This window comes from Typopeltis vanoorti, chromosome 8, assembly GCF_054136105.1.
Source record: "Typopeltis vanoorti isolate ZY-2024b chromosome 8, IOZ_Tvanoo_1.0, whole genome shotgun sequence".
NCBI lineage: Eukaryota > Metazoa > Arthropoda > Arachnida > Uropygi > Thelyphonidae > Typopeltis > Typopeltis vanoorti.
In genome coordinates this window covers 17,642,527-17,659,269 of record NC_143556.1, presented here as the reverse complement: position 1 = coordinate 17,659,269, position 16,743 = coordinate 17,642,527, and the positions used below count along the sequence as shown (strand labels likewise).

Genomic DNA, 16,743 nt, shown 5'->3' with positions numbered 1-16,743 from the left:
TATCTCTCAAGGCTCCAAAATTACCAGATCTTATATTTCTGACTGTATCAAGTCACCTAAGATTTTAGTCTTCCTTTGTATCTTTTCCTGTCATCTTGAGAAAAAAAAAATATTTTGGATAATTTCCTGTCATCCTGTTTAAGCCTACATCCAGCCTGAACCCAAAAAGGGAGACAAAAGTCAACTATCGACCACTGTTCTCCCCTCCTTTCAAAAGTGATGGAGAAGGTTATCATCAACTAACTGCTTCATTACCTGGAGATTCAACAATTACTTATTGATCACCAATATGGATTCTGCCATTCTTGTTCTACTAGCTAATCTCACCTACCTTTGGACACAGGCCATGGAAAGATTTGGAGAAACTCATGTTATTGCTCTTGATATTTCAAAGGCATCTGATCATGTTTGGCACCAAGACCTCTGAAACAAGCTGACATCATATGGCCTCCCTTATACACTCTGTGATTAGTTTGTCAGCTTTCTCACTGGTCGTTCACTGTGTCATGAAGGATGGCTTCCTCTCATCACATTTCCCCATCAATGCTGGAGGGCCCAGGAGTCTGTTCTCTCACCCATGCTTTTCCTTCTTTACATCAATGAACTCTTTTTTCTGATTCAAATCCTATTCACAGCTTTGCCAATGATCTACTCTGCAGTACCCTAATGTTAGATGCTTCAAGATTTTCCATAACCATTAACTTGAACATTAATCTCCTCAAATGGGGTGCAGACAATTTAGTAAATTTCAGTGCCAAATAAACTCAAGTCTGCCTTATTACCTACAAGAAAAATCCTATCTCATTTTCCTTTCAAGATCAACTTTCTCTTCTTGGGTTGACTGTCACATCCAGTTTATCCTGACATAAACATATTACTTACATACCTCCTTAGCCTCTAAAAAGCTTAGTGTTCTTTTCTGTTCTAAACATCACTTCTCTTCCTCTCAACTCCTAATACTTTATATGAGTCTCAGGTTCAACCAAAATGATTATTTTTACACTGTCTCCTTCCCAGGTGTCAACTGTATACTTTGTCAATGTGGAAATCCAGTATTTCAGACAGACAACCATGATAAGAAAAAACAAATTCTACACGACCCAGTTAACTGCAACAGAACTGATTTCAACCAGGCCAGCATATCAGAACTGATATGCCGGCCTGGTTGGCTGAGCAGTTAGCATATCTGCTCTCCAGCCAAAAGGCTGCAGGTTCAAATCCAAGCCGTGGGCATGGATGTTTGTAATTGTCTGTGGAAATACTAGTGGTGGTGGCAGGAGGTAGATGGCGGTGCGGTTATTTGTAGTTGGTGGAGACAGAGAGATGTAGAGTAGGTGTCCTCCCTCGATGACTCTTTGGATTCCCTGGAGGTATCACATAATAATAATAATAATAATAATAATAATCCTAAACAAGTTTTGCCATATTGCCCTTCATGCACATGTGACTATTCTTGTTCAAAGCCATTTCATTCTCAGTCTTTCCAGAGTGAATGTTTTACAAGAGTCATTGACAATGCAAGCTAAAAATTAAATAAATAAATAAATTTATTTATTTATTTTTTATTTTTGGGGATGGGGGGGTTGTAGGATAGTACTACACGAAAAGTTTTACATCATTACCAACTGCTTATCAACACTTTTCCTTCAAATTAATCTGTTATCTGTCAGAATTCCAGTATTGTTAGATCTTATATTTTTCACTTCTAACTATATCAGTTCACGTAGATTTTAGTCTTCCTCTAGATGATTTTCCTGCCACTCTGGAAAAAAACACTTATTTTGCAAACTTTTCCTCTCCCATTCTGTTTAGGCACCACTTAAGATTAACTCTGCTCACATTCCTGAATGATAACAATGTCAATTTCCTTTCTAATAGCTACATTTTTAATATGATTCTACCATGATGCCACCTGTTCACTAAGTTTATCAAGAACTCATTTTCTTGTATTTGTGGTCTCTGGCCATTGAGCAAGTGTTTTCATTTCTAACTCCAGTTCTCAGATTTCTAAGTTAAAATTGGTTTGAGCACTGTCTTGTATACAGCTAGTTTAGTGTTTTGAATAATGCACTTAAAAATTTATTCGGCTTGCTCCATATCATACAGTTTTGCTAATTTTATTGTCTAATTCCATATTTACTTTCACATCTTCACAAAATGTGTTACTGGTTCAATAGGTTCTCCATTTAGGATGCAGTTGATGTTTTTAATGTTCCTATTTATCTTCATAGTCATTTTATTGCTGATCTTCATACAAGATTCAGCACAGCAGTTATTGGATTTAGTTAGGGGAATCCCTCAGACTCACTAGATTTATTTAGTAGGATAACATCACCAGCATAAAATAAAGAGCTGAGATTATTGATATCAGAAATAAGTATAAATAATGTGTACACCCCCTTGTGTCACATCTGATTTTATATCAAACTAATTTCTTGTACTTCCTTCAATTCTAACTTCTGACTTACAACTCAAATATAGACTATGTATTGCTTGATAAAATGTACCATTTACACCATACAATTGTAGCGTTTTAACAGCTTTTCTTTTGGCACTTTGTTACATGCCTTTTCCAGATCTACAAATTTTAATAAAGAGCCTTGTTATATTCCCAAGTGAAAATCTAATTCTTCTCCAAGTTTCCCTTCAAGAATGCTTGCATAAATCTTGTGGAATATTCATAAAGAAAATTCCTCTGATTCTCAGATTGTTTTATTTTCCTTTTTTATATATGAGTACTATCAAGGAGCTCTACACCTATCATTTGGCTATGTAATCAGGCCATCTAAATCATGCAGTGCAGGCACTGTAGAACTTTTATACTTCCATATTTGAGCATTCTGATCAACTATCATTTATTTCCACTACTTTTCCACATTTAAGGTTTTTTGATAACTTTTGGCTCTCTCAGGTATTGAAATGTATTCCTGATCACATTCATCATGATTATTTTCTACCACTGTTCTGCGAATTTTTATTTTATTCAGTACTTTTTGAAAGTAATTAGTCCAGCCATCTAGATTATGTTCAGTTTTCCTCTTACTTTTATCAAATGTCATTTTCCCATTTCATTCAACAGCCTGTAGAACATTTTGTTTCTGATATTTATATTCTTAAAGTCTTACCAAGAGCCTCCATAGCTCAGTCAGTATAGACGAAGCCCTTCAGTCGGAAACACTTGGGTTCGATTCCTGTTAGTGATGTGACGAACCTTTATCTGGTCTCATATGAAAGTAGAGGGTTTTTTCACCTGGAAACTTGAGTTTTTTTTTATCCCTCAGAACAGGCAAACTGGCCCATGAACAGATGCTTCTCCTACAAATGTATAGAAAGGCTTATGTGTTCATCATACATGCTGACTAATATTGATGGTAATATATCAGAACACAGAAAGATAAGTAAATAATTATTTAATGACTTATTGCTGATATTTCGCTGGTGTTATAACCAGAATCTTCAGAGCATAAAACACAGTTTGTCACAGTACGCAAGACTACAACGAGATGCTGTCCTTGGGTGTCATTCACCCAAGGACAGCATCTCTCCTTTATCACATCCAGGAGTCTATGAAGTACCCTGCTCCTGTGATCAAGTTTACTATGGTCAAACAAGAGCTGTGAACATCTGCATCAGTGAACATAAAAGATATATCTGGCACTATCGTTATGGCAAGTCAGGCCTAGCAGACCATGCTTTGGATACCCCTGCACACAGGATCAATTGGAAGAAAACAAAAGTACTGCACAGAAGCTTTTACAAGTCAGAGAGATTGTTCTTAGGAGAAACAGAAGCCTTGAAACATACTCCGAATCTTAGCAAATATGGCTGTATAAATTTATACAGCCATAAATAAGGCTGCATAAATTTGGGAGACAGTCATCTTAAGACATAATTAGTACCTGCTTTTTTTTTTTATAACATAGAGGGCGGCTAATTAGGACTTTAGTCTTCATGTTGCTGCTAAAATTTTTTAAACTAGTCCCATTATTGAACCATGTTGTTGTAGTCTTGCATGCTGTGACAAACTGTGTTTTGTGCTCTGAAGATTCTGGTTATAACACCAGCGAAATATCAGCAATAACTCAATAAATAATTATTTACTTATCTTTCTGTGTTCTGATATATTACTGTCAAAACTAGTCAATGTGCTTCTGCAGACATAGGACACACTGGGTGGCATACAGCTAACCACTTTATCCTCGATACAGTAGCAGTTAAGTGAATAGAAATCCTCGACACTGCAAGGTAAAAGAGGAGGGAAGGAATAATAATAATAAGAAGAAGTCTTACCAAAGTCTTCCCAACTTTTGTTTAGATGTTTTCACATCTTGCTTTGCTTTATTATATTTTTCTCAGTATTCTCTCAAAGCACACATTGTACTTGCTGAGAACTTTCAATATGTCTTCTTCTTCTCTACAATTATCTCTTTATGGAAGTTTTTTCACTTGGCTATGCTAGTAATTACATATTTGGTTTTATCCTTTATCCAAGTGCAAGCAAACAAAGTTTGCACCTGAAATAATAGACAAACAAAGTAGCAAACAAAGTTTGTGCCTGAAGTACACTTGGATAAAAGGATAAAACCAAATATAGAATAAATGATTATCTCTTTACTTTCCTGAGTTCTTCAGAGAGTTCTGACTTTTTCTATCCTTGCAGACAATTTTGCCACATACTTCCCCGGCTGAGTTAATGTTTGTTTCAGAGTCTGCCAATGAGTCTTAAAGGTTTTTGTTCTTGTCTTCAAACTCTCGATTTCTCTTGGATACTATTTGCATATTTCTTCTCACTTCTAAAAACAGCTTGAATTAGATTTGTTTTAAAACTTTCTTCAATGTTATCCCACTTTTATCTTGTTCAGAACTAAATAGTGATCACTTCATATTTCAAATTCCCTACATACTCATTTCCTGAATCAGCATGAAGATATCACTGTGAACAATAACATAGTTAATGATATTTTTATTTTTTTGTGTCTTCTCTACATTTGAATTTGTGCATATCCTGGCTTGATATTGCCATTCAAGAAGCATATCTTCGTGTTTAGTGTCAAATAATATAGCTACTCTGTCCTTTCTATGATCACTGTTGCCTGAATAGACACATATTTAATCGTTATTTAAAAGAATTTTGTCTTTTTGTCATTGTTTCAGTAATACCAATTATGTTGATGGTGCCAATCTTGAATTTTGCTGATACTGATTTGAAGTTTGTTCCACTAGGTGGATTTTTACCATTCCCCCTGATGAAAAGAGCAAGGGCATGCTTAACTGAGTGAAATTCCTGCCAGCATGAAATTCCATCATGTCATACTAACTTTTTTAAAATTTTTATTTAAGCTAATAAGAATAACATTTGGCCTGCTAAATTCAAATCTGTCAGTCCATCCTCATTCTTTCAGTATCCAGGTAGATACCTACTAACAGGATACACAGTGAGATGGTGAAGTGTGGATAATAGGCCTGAAGCCCAGGTAGGTTCTCCACATTCCTTAAAAGGCTATGTGGAGGTTGCCTATCAGTTATTCGGCTTTGATTCATAAGTGATCCCAACATAATATGTTTCATTGTCCAATTCCAATTTTGAAATGTGCCCATATCATTCTACTGCATGCCAATCAAGAAGTTTATATTCGTGTTTGGTGTTGACTGCAGTAGCTACTCCTACCCTTTTCCTGATTACTGTTGCCCATTGATATTGCTTATGTTGATGATGTCTATTTGAATTCTGTTGATGATGAATTCATTTCAGTAGCTGGCGTTTCACTGTCTGTCCTGTTCTCAATACATATAATCTGGTCAACTAAGTTCCAAACTGCTAACCCATCCTTATACGTTCAGTATCCAGGTGGATACCTATTAACAGGGTAGGTCATGTCCTAATGTCCAGTCACCTTCATGTGAAGGGACTGGACATTAGGTCAGTTCTCCATATTCTTTAATAGCTATGTAGTTTCCTCCTAGTTATATAATTTTGATCTTTAAATGACCCCTAATTATAATATTAGTTATCAGATACAATAATATTTATTATAAACTAAAGAATTAATCAATCAAAACAGTTCTACAATGTGTACAGACAAAATTCCTTTCCTTGATGATCAGCATAATTAAAGCTATGAAGAATATTATTTTAGCAACTCATAGCTAATCAATTATGCACAACAGAGAAAATAATTACTTTAGTTCTGACGATATTACATGTATTTTTATTTCTTCACATTGAGAGACTGCAGAACCTATAGTATACTAATACCATACTGTGGTCTGGCTAGTTCTATAGGTTCTCCTTTGAATTCTAGTTTAAGACTATCCCATTTATTGGAGGACTGAGGTAGTTTGAAAAAATTGCATGTTTGGTCTCTAAAGCACAGCTCCCAGATTATTTAATAATTAGCCTACCCATGATACTAATTGTATTACAGATTTATAACCTTTTGTATGTTGGATTCACATTAAAAAAAACTGGAATATATTAAATAAAATTTAATGTAAATTAAAACACTTTAAAAGTAAATTACTATTACAATACATTTACCTGATCACAGGCAGCATACAGATTTGCTAACAGTTCAGAATAAATGAAATCCTTTGTCTGAAAGAAAAGAAGAAAAAAAATTATATTAAACAAATGTTTTATGTTTCACACTGCACAAGACAGATAAGCCAGTTAAAGTAATAATTAACAAAACAGTTTGAAGTAAGAAATTAACAAAAACGCTAATGTTATATATCGAGATTTATTTTTGTGTCGTATTTCATTTCTTAGTGGCCAAATGGCCTCTTACTTTCCTAAAGATGATTCACTCACTCACTCTCACACACACATACACGAGTCCATGTTTTTGGATTGTCTATTTGTTTTGGGATGGCAGAATTTCCAGGGAAAAAAGAAGTGATCACCCAATACTGGAGCAAGTAATTGAAAAGCTCTTATAGATGTTCCTTGAATTATGAATGGAATCTAATAATGGTGTGTGTGTGTGTGTGTGTGTGTGTGTGTACACACACCATTATTAGAAAAAAAAAACTGTCAAAGTTAAGCAAGTAAAAACATTCCACAATGAAAAATAATAACGGTAAGTATTTACTGGACTTCTGTTCAGGAGACGGACTAGTCATTACTAACATTATGTTTCAACATAAAGATGTGCACAAGTTCAAGTGGAGAGAAGACACAAGAAATAAGAAAAGGCTCATTGACTACGTCATTGTTGATAGTGATATTATCATGCTCGTTCAGGATACAAGAGTGTACAGGGGATTCGAAGTGACCATTACTTACTACCAAGCAGGAAAAAAAATGGATATCACCCTGAACCAAACCTTAGAGTCTTATTGGCAAATTCTGAAGAAGACATTGATTAATTTAGCTAGGGAGGTCTGTGTGTGAAGTTGTCTGCAAGGATAGAAAAATAAGAACATCATGGTGGACACAAGAAGTTAAAGAAGTAATCCTGCAAAAGGAAAAAAGCATATCCAAAGTTTCTAGCAAAGAAGTCAGCAGATGCCCTAAAAAGGACACAGAGAAAAATGTGAGCGAGCTAAGCTATGTATAAAATTAGCTAAACAATTCATGGGAAGACTACTTCTTCTTCTGCAGCTTCTCCCACTTAAGTGGGGTCACTGTTTGTAATGAGTCTCTTCCACACCTTCCTGTTTTGGGCTGTCACCATATCCAAGTTCTTCATCTTCAAGTCCTCTTCTACCAGCTCCCTCCATCTCTTCTTTGGCCGCCCACGCTTCCGCCTTCCTTGCACATCCATCTGCATGACCCTTCTTCCCACATATTCGTCCTCCCTCCTCATCACATGACCAAACCATCTCAACCTTGCCTCCTGTATTTTTGCTCCTAAGTTCGTAACTTTCACTGTTCCCCTGACATAGTCATTTCTCAGACGATCCTTTCTGGTCACACCGCACATCCACCTAAGCATTCTCATCTCTGCTACTTCCATCATGCTGATATTATTTTTCCTCAGGGCCACAGTTTCTATAGCATATGTAATAGCTGGCCTCACTACTGTCCTATAAATTTTGCCTTTCAGATTGATCGGCACCCTCTTATCACATAACACTCCAGCCATCTCCCTCCAGTTCTTCCAACCCGCTTGTATCCTGCATCCCACTTCCTTCTCAGCTCCTCCATCTTCTTCCACTGTTGAACCTAAGTATCTAAAGTCTCTCACCTTCCTGATGACATTTCCTTCCAGCTCCAGATCTGTCTCCTGGCCGCCGTCCACTGCGCAACACATATACTCTGTCTTACTTCTGCTCAGTCTCATACCTCCCTCTTCTAGTACTTTTCTCCATCTTTCCAGTTTAGTTCCCGCTTCTTCTTTTGAATCTACACACAACAAGATGTCATCTGCATACAACAAGGCGCATCTTCTCTCACCTCCTCTGTTACCACCTCTATCACAATATTAAACAGAAATGGACTTAATGCTGACCCTTGATGCAAGCCAACTGTTACTTGAAAACTTTCTGTCTGTCCCAAACAGGTCCGAACACTTGTCTTCACATTTCTGTACATTTCCCGCACCAACCTGACATATTTCTCTGGCACCTTCTTCTCCCTCAGACACCTCCAGACTTCTTGCCTTGGCACTCTATCGTATGCTTTCTCCAGATCAATAAATACCAGATGTAGCTCCCTTTGTTTCTCTCGATATTTTTCCATCATCTGCCGTAACCCAAAGATAGCATCTGTTGTTGATCTACCAGGCATGAAACCAAATTGTTCCTTTGCAATCTCCACCTCCTTCCTCAATCTACCATCAAGAACTCTTTCTAGGATCTTCATTGTGTGGGACATCAACTTTATTCCTCTGTAATTTTTACAGTCTTGTGCATCCCCTTTACCCTTGTAGATGGGGACAAGAGTACTCTCCCTCCATTCCTCAGGTATATTTTCCTGTTGGCAAACTTTCATGAACAGGTCCCACAGCAGGTCAATTCCCTCTTCCCCCAGTGCCTTCCATGCCTCCACTGGAATTCTGTCGGGGCCCACCGATTTTCCATTCTTCATCCTCTTCATGGCCTCCGTCACTTCCACTCTACTGATGTTCTGCACCATCCCCTCAGAAGGCTGCCCATCTCCTCTGAGAGTCCTTGCATTTTCCTCATTCAAAAGTCCCTGAAAGTATATTTTCCATCTGTTTCTTATGTCCACATCCTTCCAGAATTCATGGGAAGACTATAGTACGAATATAGAAAATAAATATCAGGAAGTTGGTAAAATGTTCTGGAGGCTATTGAAGAAGCTTAGAAATAGAGGAAAAAGTACTGTAAAAGGAATCAAAGATGGTAAAGGTAACATGAAAACTGGAGATAAGGATATCATTGGAGTAATTTCTTTCAAAGACTGTTAAACCAACCAAGCAGTGAGAAAACCGTACCAGAAAATTTTCAAGAGGAATGCAAAGAGGAGTACATATCAATACTTGAGGTAGAAAAAGCTTTCAAAAACTTGAAATATGGAAAGACAGCTGGAATAGATGATATTCGATCAGAAATGCTTAAGTATGGAGGTATAAAAGTTTTGCAGTGGCCACACCACATAATTCAGAAGGCTTGGACAGAAGGTCGAATTCCTAATGATTGGAGTAGAGCTCTCAGAGTACCCATTAATAAAAAAGAGTATAAAGAATATATGAGAGTATATGAGAATTACACAGGAATTTCTCTACTAAGTGTTCCAGGTAATATTTATGCAAGCATACTTGAAAAGAAGTTAAGAAAGATTGTGGAAGACAAACTTGGAGAAGAACAAGTTGGGTTCAGGCCAAATAGAGGTTGTCAAGATCAGATTTTCACTTTCAGATAAATATTTGAGAAATCATGGGAATAAAACATAAGTACGGATCCTTGTCATATTTCCATGATTTCTCAACAAGGTGCCCAAAGAAAAGCTTTTCAAAACATTTCAATTGTATAGGGTGAATGGAACATTATACAGAGCAATACACACTCTATATTTAAGCTGTCAATCAACAGTTAGAATTGAAGGGTATACAGGGAGATGGTTCGATGTAAAATCAGGGGTGAAAAAGGATGCACATTATCTCCACTCGTATTCATCATCTATATGGATCACATTATTAAAAAAAAAAAAAAAAGTGGCATCAGGCATAATATTAGAATTGGAGATGTCAAACTTAGCCTTTGCTTTATGCAAATGATGATGTACTACTAAACACATCTAGTGCAAGTCTCCATGATTCACTAACTAAATTGAATAACAGCTGTAACAAATTTGGCATGAAAATCAGCAGGAACATAGAAAACTTCAACTGCATTCTGAATGGAGACACTATAGAACAAGTAAAATATTTCAGCTATTTGTGCACAGTTTTTAGTGAAGATGGCAAATTAAATCTTGAAATAGACAACAGAATAAACAAAGCTGGTATGGTGGGTAGCCAGCTGAATAAATTTATATGGAATAAGAAAGAAATTGGCCAAAACACCAAATGAGCAGTATATAAGACCGTGTTCAAACCAGCTTTAAATTATGGATCTGAGAGGTGGGTTAGACATGATCAAAGCACTTGATCAAAGACCAGAGACAGATATGAGAGTTCTGAGGAAAATTAGGGGAGTGAACTGATGGCATAAATGGCAGAATCATATTAAAAACGAATCTATTAGAAAGAAACTTGACACTATTAGTATTCAAGAATGTGTAAGGAGCTAATCTAAGGTGGTATGGCTACTTAAATAGAATGGGTGAGGAAAGGTGTTAACAAAACAGGTATTTGATGCTAAAATGGCAGAAAAGAAGAGAAAGAAGTCAAAGGGTGCTAAATCAGGTGAACATGGCGAGTGATCCAACACACAAACTTGGTTTTTGCTCAAAAACTGTCTGACAATGTTTGAATAATGAGATAGTGCATTATCGTGCAAAAGTGACCAGCTGCCTGCATCACGATATTCATGCCATATGAGACGAATTCTCACTATCAATCACTTCAAACTCACCCTTAACCATTCAGCCAGGTGGAACAAATTCTTTGTGGATAATGCCCTTGGAATCATAGAAACTAATCAGCATTGTCTTTACTTTTGACTTCTCCAAGTGACTTTTTTTCAGATGCCCCTCTTCTGGTGGTCTCCACTCAGCACTCTGGCGCTTTGTTTTGGGCCATACTCAAACTGCCACGTTTTGTCACCAGTAACAATCGTTTCAAGGAAGTTTGAGTCCTTATGAGCGGTTTTAATGAAGTCCTTGCAGTGTTCAATTCGATACATTTTTTGGTCGGTGGTCAACTTGTGGGGAACAAATCACAAATTCAATTTACAAAGGCCCAAACTCTTGGTCAAAATGTTGTGCATAGTTGATTTTGGAATCCCCAATTCATCTTCAATCAATCTCACAAACAATTTTGGGTTTTCTTTGATGAAATCACGCACTTTTTGGATGTTAACTTTGCTCAGTCCAGTTTTTGGACAGCCCAGCTTTTCGTCATCCTCACGCGTCTCATGACCTCTTTTAAATTGCTTAAACCAGTCGTAAACTTGAGTACGGGATAAGCATTCATCACCGTATGCTTTTTGAAGCATTTGATGCATTTTTGTATTAAACTTGGTAAAACTATTACCAAGTTTAACACAAAAGTCAATCGCAGCTCTCTGTTTGAAACTCAATTTCTGACCATTCGTCAAAACACACTGTCACTCTTGGCACTATAAGTTGGCTTCTAATGAAACAAATGTCATAAACAGTTGACACGACACTAATAAAGGTTGCCTCTTTCGAGAACAAAAAGATACAACAGGTGGCAACGCTAGTTTCTTCTATTTTCGAAAAGTTCGGTTACTTTTTGGACAGAGGGTGTGTATAATCAGTGTGTAGAAACAAGCAAATCAAAGAACAGGAAAATGATACAACAACTGGCTTACCAATTAAAAACGGTTGCCACTAACAAGAAATCAATATAAATAATATTAAAACTATATTTGATATTTACATAAAATGAGAATATCCCAAACTTTTAAGAGAAAAGACAACACAGAATGATAAGAAATAATATGTATTAACTTTATTCTGATATTTCTCTAGTATTATATCCAGCATCTTCAGAGCAGAAAAACAGTTTGTCACAGTACGTGAGACAACAATTTGGTATATAAGAGTGGGACTAGTTTAAAAAAATTGTAATGGATAACACAAGGAACTAAAGTCCTAATTGTTCACCATCTATGTTTGAAAAAAGTGAGAAAACAAATATTAATTAGATCTTGAAGTGACTGTTTCCCATATTTTTGGTAAATTTATATAGCCATACTTGTTGAGTTGTGTAGTATGTTTTAAAGCTTCTGCTGATTCCAAAAATAATCTCTCTGACTTATGACTTCTGTGTAGCACTTTTGTTTTCTTCCAATTGATCCTGTATGAAGTGGTATCCAAGGCATGGTCTGCTAGACCCTGACCTGCCATAACGATAATGCCAGACGTATTTTTTATGTTCACCAAAGTTGATGCCAATAGTTCTTTCTGTCTGTCCATAGTAAGCCCAGTTACAAGAACAGGGCACTTCATAAAGGTTTAAATTTAACCTTAGGTCAAATTGGCAACTTTCATCCGTTCACCTAAGGACAAACTCTCTTCATAGCCAATTCAGTAATCCAATAAATGAGGAAGTGGTCTCATATCAGGTGATAAAATTCATCTCCCACCTAAAGACAATCACAAACATCCATGCTCACTATGGGATTCGAACCCATGACCTGTTGGCTGGAGAGTGGGTACACTAATCTCTTGGTCAACAAGGCAAGCATATTCACAAGGAATCTGGTAAATACCAGCTAAAGACAAAAGCAATAGTTTGTCTTTTGTAGATGGTAAAAGATGAGAAATTTTGTTGATCGGAGAATGTGCAATTAATTGTTTAAAGGTATGACAGTGATGAGATGAGGCGGAGAGCAAGGATTATGAATGATATGTTAGCAGAAATATCTGTACTTTCATTACTTTATTTCATTACTTCCATGGTTAAATTTTCATAGCTGTTGCTGTTATTCATGTCGAATATGTGGACAGTATTTTTTAATTTATTTTGGTATGTTTAAAATTATACCATCCATTCTGTTGCAGTTAACCAGGTTTTGTAGAACTTGCCGCTTCCAGGAACAGTCTCTCTCTGTCTCTGATTTGAACCAGGATTTGAAAATTAGCCTAGCTTTCTTCCATCTTTTGAAGTGATTTTTCTCTATGGCATGTTGAGAAGAGAAATTTTTTAGTTTTTGGATGCTTTTTGGTTCTCCATTCTGGATGTGATTTTTGTGATATTTTCTCTTGACCAAAGTAGTTCATCCTGTCTGTCTGAAATATTGAGTTCCACACTAGAACTCAATTTACCTGGTGTCTACAGGAGATACTGTAGATTTGTCTTAGGCAGGTAGAAATTTTGTTTAGAGGTTTGTATACAGTTCTCACTGTGTGTCATTTCAAGAGGGAACCCAGTTTATCTGTTGTGCCTTTGATGTAAGATAAATTCTGGACATTAAAAAACTCCTCAATTATTTAAAGGATGCACAATGTTTGTTTTCTGGGAGGTAAAATGAATACAGTGATTGAGGCATTGGATATGAGGAGTAAGCAAGCAAGAGTTTTAGCAGTGGTAGTATATGACAGACAACTTGACTGGGAACAAGGAGAATGTAAGACTGGATATCAGGAGGTTGTTGAGAAGGCTAAAAGATAACAGTATGATAGGAAAGGTAATCAAGTGTGTTGTGTTGCCTAGGTATGACAGTGATGAAATGAGGCAGAGAACAAGGATTATGAATGACATGTTAGCAGAAATGAAATGGTTGCATTGACTGAGTTCATTCTCCCAAATGTTGTTGGAATAAGTGAAATATGATTGGGTGAGGATGACATTCTGACAGGAATAGAGATGGAATGGTACGATGTTTTTCATGAAGATAGAAAGGTTAAAATGGGAGGTGGAGTGCTATTGATAAAAGGAAAAGAGTTATGTCCATATAGAAGGTAGAGATGCAAGAAGGAAAATAGTGGTTTTGAAGCATTATGGTGTGGGATAGAGGTGAATAGAATAAATGAAATACTTAGATGCTACTATACACTCTCTGTCCAAAAAGAAACTGAACTTTTCGAAAATAGAAGAAACTAGTGGCACCACCTGTTGGATCTTTCTGTTGTCAAAAGCGGCAACCTTCATTAGTGTTGTGTTAACTGTTTATGACATTTGTTTCATTAGAAGCCAAGTTATAGTGCCAAGAGTGACAGTGTGTTTTGACGAATGGTCAGAAATTGAGTTTCAAACAGAGAGCTGCGATTGACTTTTGTGTTAAACTTGGTAAAAGTTTTACAGAAATGCATCAAATGCTTCAAAAAGCATATGATGAATGCTTATCCTGTACTCAAGTTTACAAGTGGTTTAAGCAATTTCAAAGTGATCGTGAGACGCTTGAGGACGATGAAAAGCCAGGCCATCCAAAAACTGTACTGAGCGAAGTTAACATCCAAAAAGCGAGTTATTTCATCAAAGAAAACCTGAAATGGCCCGTGAGATTGATCGAAGATGAACCGCGGATTCCAAAATCAACTGTGCACAACATTTTGACCAAGAGTTTGGGCCTTCGTAAATTGAAATCACGATTTGTTCACCACAAGTTGACCGCCGACCAAAAAACGTATCGAATTGAACACTGCAAGGACCTCATTAAAACTGCTCGTAAGGACTCATCAAATGTCATCAAATGTTAACGAAATGATTGTTACTGGTGATGAAATGTGGTGTTGAGTATGAGCCCAAAACAAAGTGCCAGAGTGCTGAGTGGAGACCACCAGAAGAGGGGCATCTGGAAAAAAGTCGCTTGGAGAAGTCAAAAGTAAAGACAATGCTGTCTTTACTTTTGATCCACATGTTTATCCACAACGAATTCATTCTGCCTGGACAAACGGTCAATGGTAAGTTTTATCTCGAAGTTTTGAAGCAATTGATAGCAAGAATTCATCGCGTACGGCACAAATATGATGCAGGCAGCTGGTCACTTTTGCATGATAATGCACCATCTCATCGTTCAAACATTGTGAGATAGTTTTTGAGCAAAAACCATGTTTGTGTGTTGGATCACTTGCCATATTCACCTGGTTTAGCTCTCTGTGACTTCTTTCTCTTCCCCCATCATCATTTTCTGATGAAAGGAAAGCGATACGACACCATTGAAAACCCAAAAACTGTTATAAAAAACTCATTTAACAAATTAATTGACCATGTCAAACGCTGTATTGAAGCTGAGGGAGAGTATATTGATTGAAATAAATGATTTGAATAATTATAATTCTCCTGTGTTTTATTTTCTATCAAAAGTTTGGTTTCTCTTTGGACAGAGGGTGTAAACCTGGCAATGTGGAGGGTAGTGACCATGAAATGTATGAGCAAATTAGCAAAGCAATTAGGAAAAGGATGATCATTATGGGTGATTTTAATTATGGCAACATAGATAGGGATGACAAGATAGCAACTGGAAGAAAAGAAAATAAATTTCGAAAGTTTTGAAGGATAACTACCTCAGACAGTATGTAATAGAGGGCACAGGAGGATCGAGGGTCTTGGATTTGATCATCTCATCAGAGGAGGTCATTATAAATGAGATGTGAAATCTCCCTCCAGTTCGTGAGAGTGCCCATAAAGTTGACTGTATTTAAGGCATGCTATGATAAACTGTGTGCATGACAAAGAGAGGGACCTCTCAAAATGAGTAATGCCATTAGGGGTCTTGGGATAATAACAACAACAATCTTCACATAATTTTTTCATATTTCTAACAACAATCTCCTATTTGAAATGACTGCAAATTAAATATTTCTAATAATTCTGTTGATTCAGAAGTCAACATTACAAAGGTAGGCAAAATAACATCATTATATTATTATTCACATTAACTAACATAATGATGTTTTACTTTTAACTTAATTTTTAAAAAGGCAGCTGTATCATAAAAAGTTCATTCTTTGTAGAGAGATGCATAACAGAAAAAAAACTTGCTTATTTATTTTCATATTTCATGATATATTTTCAATCAACAATTTTTTTTTCCAAACTGATCTTATGATTTATATGGTCTTGGATGTGATTGACTCTAACATTACAATTGTCCAAAGTACTCCTTGTTGAATTTACTCGCTGGATCTTGGGTTTCCTGTTGGTCTTTTATCTGCCATTTCCCGCTGGATAAATCAAGCTTCAAGATCTTCTATGACCAATGCATTATTTACTAAGTAATTTAAGGAAATTACAATGTCAACTAGTATACACATTAAAGAAATTTTAATATACTTCAATATTTCGGCAACGTCACGTTGCACATTTTCAAGAAACTTGAGAACACAAGACACGTGCATGCAGGCACAACAAACAGTAAGTGAGGAAGAAGCAAGAAGCTATTATTTCTCCTAAAGTCCTGATGGTGCCCTCCCTAGTAGGCAATGTTGGTATTCTTGGGCAATTGGGCTGAAGGTCTTCTGATGTAGGTTTTCCAAATTTGAGGCAGTCTCATGCAGCCAAATTTGTTGAGGTTTGGATTGTTTCTTAGGGCTGAAGCTGATTCCATGAAAGCCTTTCATATTTGTATTTACTACGGTGTATTATCTTGGCTTTCTTCCACCATATTCTATGGCAGGTATCCAGCGCATGTTCCGCAAACCAGAGTGGCTGTATTGGTGAAACCGGATGTAGTCCTTGTGTTCTGAAATTCTGATATTTGCTG

General features: G+C 36.5%; 1 protein-coding gene across 6 annotated transcripts in view; it reads right to left on the bottom strand.

Moving 5' to 3' along the window:
- The window catches only part of LOC150103765 (dynamin-like), a 519,391-nt gene that overhangs the window by 69,105 nt on the left and 433,543 nt on the right, over positions 1-16,743 (bottom strand). For all 6 annotated transcript variants that reach the window (XM_090397139.1, XM_090397140.1, XM_090397145.1 and 3 more), the window contains one exon: positions 6,539-6,595. In XM_090397139.1, the coding sequence (XP_090253265.1) occupies positions 6,539-6,595 (57 nt within the window). The remainder of the gene's footprint in view (positions 1-6,538; positions 6,596-16,743) is intronic.